Source organism: Aptenodytes forsteri, unplaced genomic scaffold, assembly GCF_000699145.1.
Source record: "Aptenodytes forsteri isolate BGI_AS27 unplaced genomic scaffold, ASM69914v1 Scaffold111, whole genome shotgun sequence".
NCBI lineage: Eukaryota > Metazoa > Chordata > Aves > Sphenisciformes > Spheniscidae > Aptenodytes > Aptenodytes forsteri.
This window is the reverse complement of record NW_008794710.1, coordinates 1,764,635-1,771,279: the sequence shown is the minus strand read 5'-3', so window position 1 is coordinate 1,771,279 and position 6,645 is coordinate 1,764,635. Positions and strand designations below refer to the sequence as shown.

Genomic DNA, 6,645 nt, shown 5'->3' with positions numbered 1-6,645 from the left:
ATACATTTGGCTAAGCTGAAATATCATACCTTGCCAAATGAAAAAATGCTCTCTAAGGGTAGTTTCCCTAGCAGCTCAGTAGGTATGCAAGGCATGCAGTTCATTTCCTGCCTGTTAGCTGAGAAAAATGGGTAGGTCTGAGATAATATTGCTAGTGTGCTTGAAAAAGATCTTCGTTGTTAACATGGTAGTTGACTGTGTGTACGTATTTTGACTCTTCGTCTCCTTGAAAATTTCCCAGGTGCAACTTTTGGGTTGACTCCATTTTAGCTCTCAATGATGGAGGGCTCAATGGGAGGCAGAATAGGATTTTCCAGAGCGCTACAGTCATCAGTGAGGAACACCAAGTCCTGGAGAAACAAAAGAGAGCGCTAACATTATAAGGAGGAAGGCAGAAGATAACACAATGTTGAGAAGCTCAGGCCCTGCTCCAGTTTTGCTCATCAGGGGACAGGGTGGAGAGAGAGGGGGCTAAAAGCAGAGACTGTGTCCCTGTTGGTGCATCTTGACCTACCCTTCTGCAGTAGGAGATCATGATGGTGTACAGGCTCCGGGCTTTTTCCTTCAGCTCACTCACTTCAAGCACTCTCTCACATCTGGGGTAGGCCACAAAATCACGGAGTTTTCCCAACACACAGTAATTCTGCAAAGCACGCAAAAGAGGTATGTGTAACCCTGCACAAATACAGATTTATGTTTCTCATCCACCACTTACAAAATTCTTACTGCCTCTGTGGGAACCTTGAATTCCCACCTCTATGTATGTGTAATTTATGTAACCTTCAGTTAGGAAAATTCACCATCGATATTTCATAACAGAGATGTTTGGTCCAAATAAGTGCTTGGAAAAGTGCATAGGTGCAGTTTTGGTCTGCCAGCTTCTTTCCCACACGCTTTAGGAGAGAGCAGTGCCAATACAATCAAATCTGCTCCTGTAGTAGGTGGAGTTACCTACAGAATAGGTGCCCTGTTTCCCTTTTAAGACAGCACCTGATTTAGCTGATGAACAGATTATCAAGATCTCACAGACATGCTTCCTCTGTTCCCGTACAATAGGCAATACTGTGAGCACCAGGCAAAATTTTTTTTGGAGTAATTTTTACCTCAGACTTTGCGTTATCAAAATAAAGCACAGCCAACATGAATTTCACAATGTCCTTGTGAAGCAGGTAAATAAATATCCCAGCTCTTGCTTTACAGTAAGGGAAACTGAGGCACTGGACTCACATTGCTTGGTCTTTGCAATGAAGTGAGGCACTGGCAACTCTGGGACTGGGATCTGGAGGATCCTGACTTGCAAGACTTGACGGTATAGTTGCCTCTGGCAAAATGTGTCAGACATCTCTTGCTCTGTCTGCTATTTTCTACTTTTTAGTTACTCAGTGGAGCACTGGGAAAAGGAGCAAAATATGTTGGATATCCCAGGGCAGAACACTATGGCATAAACTATGTGTGCAGAAGGCTATTTTGTCTTTGCTGGGACATGACTACTGCTGTCCTTTCTCAGTATCACACTTCCATATCCTCAGGCATACTTTTTCTTTCTGGATTCAACAAGTGGCTACTTAGAACAGGAAAAGCCAGCAAGGTATTCCTGCACTTCTTTTTATTAAAACTGCAGTGCCAGAAGCCACTCATGATATAAAATTTAGATTTATTAAGTGAAGAAATTTCATTCTGCATTTCTTCTTTTAAACTATTATTCAAAGTTTTTTTGCACATATTTAACTTCTGAAAAGGCTCTGTCACAATAAATTAATAATGTACAAATGGTAATCACTTCAAAATACTGATTTCCTCATTTTTGAATTTTTAAAGAAGTAAAATCTCAGAAGCTCCATAGGGATTTTAATAAGGTTCAAAATGAGATTTTTTTTTGGTCACTCATCTCTCTAGTTAATTAAGCTTTTAAAATTAGTTTCAAACCACTCTTCTGGGGTACAATCTTAAGAGTTATCCTCTCTTTTCATTAGCTGCTTTTACTGCACAGCGGTAAAAAAGAAATGTGAAAACTTACATGTATGTCCAAGTACAGCCTAGGCAGCATCTCCACACATGAGTCCTGCAGGAAAGAAGAAAAACACATTGCAATTTTGTTTTGAGAGAAACTTGGGTCAAAAGCAAGCAATCTGCAGCGTCTTTGCAGGAGCAGTTTTTAGGTGGACTCACCACAGCTTTGGAGGTCTGTAACTCCTTAAAAGACTCCGTGATTTCTTTGCTCAGAGACAACACCCTTGAGTAGCAAGTTGGAGGGGCTGCGTTGGCTAACAGGGCAGCAGAGAGCAGAGCAATCAGGCTCAGCAGCATCTTCATTGTGGGGAGCTTGTCCAAAGGAGGAGGAAGGGAGGAAAAAAATCACCGTTAGTGGTTAGGCAGTTACTGGTAAGCGTCAACGAGTAAGTTTGACAAGTCAGCCCCCAATTAAATAGTCTCCTGCATCAATGGGGAAAAAAAAAACGTCTGGGGGTGGTCTGAGCAGCAGCTTGCTGTCGTTTTAAATTTCCTGCCAATCTATGAGTCAGAGCTGCTAGCGCTTTCCTGCCCGGAGCAGGGAGAGGAGGGAATGAAGGTAACAAAACCAAACACTACTGGCACTTTTCATTCCAGAAAGAAAACAACTTAGTGAGCACCTCAAGCAACAGAAATATGTGTAAGAAACATCATAGGGTTATCAAAGTGTCGTAGGCCCTGATCCTGTATGTGCTTTGGCACATACGCCTCTTTCTCGAGAACATAATGTAAAGCTGTGGGGCTACATAGGCTGCAGATAGAGAGAAATCCTTCCAGGACTGGTGTCTTATGTTGGCAGTATCAATCAGACCTGCTTATCATCCTTAGCAGGTCTGAAAGGTTACCACTATAAAGGAAACCTCCCACGTCTAGTATCAGTTTCTCTTTTAACCTATGCAGATGCTCACAATTTCTTAATCAAAATAATCGCGCTTGTTACGGCTGCTTGGGGAGACCTGTGTGTCTACACGTTCATGGTCTCAAACCAAATGAACACAAGTCTATATGGCTGTCATAAATGTATAAAACCAATTTTGCTTTCTGACTTGAATTTATGAGGCTCTGTTCTTTTATTAGATGCCAGATGGAACAGAAATCCAGATGCTGGGATGCAGGAGGGAGGCTGAACATATGTTGTTCTTACATGTTAATTGTCCTGTAAAATAGAGGTAGCCTTGAATGAAGAACTGATTATTTCACGAGTTATACCCCCCCAACCCCCCAACCTCCCCCCCCTTTCAAATTCAGATTCTAGCTAGGTATTAACCAAAATAGTGAAGTATCTGATGAAGTACTGCAATCCCCTGGCATTGCAGTAGACCAGGAAGGTTCATCTGAAGGTGGGAGAAGGGGAAATGACTGAATACCTGTAAAAGAAAGGGGCTTCCCACCAGCCACTTCAGAGAGAAAATCAGAGTCTTGAAAACTAGTTTTTGGGAAAAAGAAGTATTCTATATGTTGCAGAGGACTCTGCCTTAAATCCACCAAAACACCTGGAGGAAACAGGGAAAGAGAGCTGCATTCTACTGTCTTGTTATACATTTCTTTGCTTTCATAAAGAACGATTGGTTTAGTAACATCATGTGCTCCTGAATGTTGAAGCGGTAGACACTCAGAGAGGAAAGAAAGGTTGTGAGTCTTGGCTGGGGGGAATTTAGGACTGGCCTTGGCGAATGGGCTGCTGGGTCTTATTTTCAGGAAAGGGAGTTGCCTAGACAAGTGAATGAAGAGGCCAGAGGAAGATGGGAAACCTTCTGAGATGGCCCCAAGCAGCTGGATCATAGATCTAAACACAGCTACTTAGTGCATGTCCAAGGAAAGGATGCTACTTACTGTGAGCCTGGCCGGTAAAGAAACAGGCTCTTAATCACCATCTCGTTACTGTAAAGAGTAGCTGAGGGTAGGAGTGAAATATTGTCCTTCTATCACATTCTCATTTGGCAAGCTGCTAAAAGGTAGTTGCTCTGCCAGAAGAGCAGTCTTCTGAACTGCATAAATGCTCTCCCAGTACAAGAAGTCAGCAACCCAGCTGCTGCTAAGGATGGCTTCAAAATGAAACATTTGCTTTTTTTTTTTTTTTTTTTAAAGTGCAAGCAATATTCTCTTTCTTGGTATTTTACCTATATTAAGCCTACAGTGATGACTCCATCTCAAACGACAATCAAATACTATGGATCATGTTCTAAAAGATAGATGTCAAAGTGACTGTGACAAACGTGGCCTCATGGCCACTCTTTGCCTGGCATGAAACACCAACAAAACAACTCTCCAAGTCCTGTGCCCTGGCCATATTCAGGCAGCTGAAAGCTATTTAAAAATCTCTCTCTTTAGGATGGGATAATGTTAAAGGTGCCAACACCGATTTGGAATTACATTATGAACTGAGCTACACATTGGTTGCCTAGGGCCAGAGAGGCAAGCGTGTAGCTTCCTATAGCTTAACACAATACCCTGTCTCCCAAGTTGGGGTGAAAGCCCCATGCCACAGAAGCCTCACCCAGTGGTCATGTCTGAAGGAGCCTGGCATAAGCGCTGAATGCCGCCTATTGCAGTCACAGCCCTCAGCTCCAGGAAGACATCCAGAGGAAAAGCCCAGCACTTGCATAGCACTGAGGGCTTACGATTTTTGCCCAAAAAGTGGGAGACCTGGAATTCATTTCTTTCTCAGTTTCTGAAAGTACAGGGTGTTGGGGTGGATGGCCATGTTCTAAGGTAGTGACAAAGGGAAGGGGGAGGAAAGGACTGCCACCCGCCGTTCATGCCTTTGCACTTGAAGTCTGCCTGGCCCCACATTTGCAGCCTGTATACTCACAACTCTTGTCCTAAGAGGTGAGATTTGCTCAGCCCCACACACTTGCAGAGGTGCTTTGCCACTGACAGGCATGGGAAATGATCCACCCATCAAGTTTCTTCTGCAGAACAGGGAAATGCAATTACTTGCTGAGCAACCAAGCTCTTCTTGGCCCTGAGAGCAAAGCAAAGGCTGGATCCAGGCCTCACCAAAAGATTTAACCAAATAAAAAAAATGACTCTCTGCTTTGTGAAGGGGCAAAATTCCTGAAGTAATTTGCTCTGAAGTTTTTGCTCAGCTGCAGTATTCCTGCCTTGTGGTTCTCTTTGATCCCATATAAACTAACTCAAGGAAAGCCACCTGCAATGGCTGTCTACTCAAATAGTTAAAAAAATGAGCTACCCTCAGACATACTCGGAAAAAAGGATTTCTTTTTTTTGGAAAAAAAGGAAGGACCGGAGTTTAATTTTCTCACCTAAATCTTCCCTTCCCTGGGCCCGATTACATGCATAGTTGACTCTGACCCAGATGGATATTTTCCAACGTCTACTAGCTCATCAGGACTTCTGCACATCTCAGCATGCAGAATATGCAACTCAGTCCAAAAAAGACAAATACTCTCTTCTCAGTTATTTTCTATTTGTAGCTCATCAGCAAGATTATCCTTGAGCTCAGTACATTCAATTTATGGTCCAGATATGAGCAAATAACTTATTTTTCTCTAAGAAGCTCACTGGTGACTTCAGGAGAACTTGCTAGTGACACCAGGCACTGGGAGTCCTTTCAGTCTAAGGCACCTGGCACAACTCTGCGCCAGATACATAGTTACTGAAGCCCTTGAAACTCCAGACTCTCTTTTCAGTGATGGTTTTTATCCAGTCACTTATGCAAAGCCATTTATTAATTCTGGTGCATACCCTGCCTTGGGCAGGGAAGGTCTTTAACAGGGAGACACAGGCTGTTCTTCACAAAGGCTAATAGCATCTTAGAGGCACTATTCAAAATGGGCATGGAAATAGTCTTTAGATCTACAGGAGGGGAAGGGGCAAAGATCAAAATATGTTAGAGTCAAAACTTGCCTAAGGATTGCCTCTATGGAGAAGCTGCTATATACAGTCCTTGTCTGTGGGACAACGCTCAGGCTGGCATTAGAAGGGAGCACAGCAGGAGTCAATCACTGCCACCATATTTGTGATGATCATCATGACATGGACATCTCCACCACAGACACATCTTTACCATATTCCTCAATTCAGTGAGCATATGAGGGCTTTGAGGGCTCAGGACACACGCTCTCTGAGTTTTGCATCAACTCTTGAGGCTGATGATGTCACTACAGCCCCAAGTGCTATTTACAGTGCATTTATTTACTCTTTTATAAGGAATAATCCATAGCAAAAACAGACACACGGGCTGAGAGGAAACTTAGAAGCCTATCATGACATAACCATGTATATATTTTTTAAAAAGATTTTTGAGCTATGTTGTCCTTTTTCTTCCAAGTTACTGAAAACTCAAATGATAATTTTTTTCTAGAAGTCAAAGGACTCACTATGCAGGCAGAAATTCCTCTTGTGTTTGAACAGTCTACCAGGGCCTCCACCAACTTTTGACAAAAGCCCTTTCAAGTTGCTGACTTCCTAATACCAAAATCCACTTGTTTAATGAAAATGTTTATTTTAAAATAGTCAGGGGCTGCCATGAGACACCTTATGAAATGAGCTTCTGATTACATTGAAAAATAGGAAAAGAAAAGTAAAACAACGCTTTACAGAGAAAGTCCTGTGTATTTAAGAAGTGATTCAAAGCCCCGTGACTTGGTTGGCTGTTGTGGCAAAGGTGCC

The 6,645-nt window shown here is 42.6% G+C and overlaps 1 protein-coding gene across 1 annotated transcript; it reads right to left on the bottom strand.

Moving 5' to 3' along the window:
* Positions 1-220: 220 nt before the first annotated feature.
* Positions 221-2,348, bottom strand: CYTL1 (cytokine like 1). The gene is made up of 4 exons (XM_009273758.1): positions 2,170-2,348; positions 2,018-2,062; positions 515-643; positions 221-350 (listed from the first exon to the last, which is right to left on the bottom strand). The coding sequence occupies exons 1-4, from the start codon at positions 2,311-2,313 to the stop codon at positions 267-269; spliced, it is 402 nt and encodes a 133-aa protein (XP_009272033.1). The 5' UTR covers positions 2,314-2,348; the 3' UTR covers positions 221-266.
* Between the last annotated feature and the right edge of the window lie 4,297 nt (positions 2,349-6,645).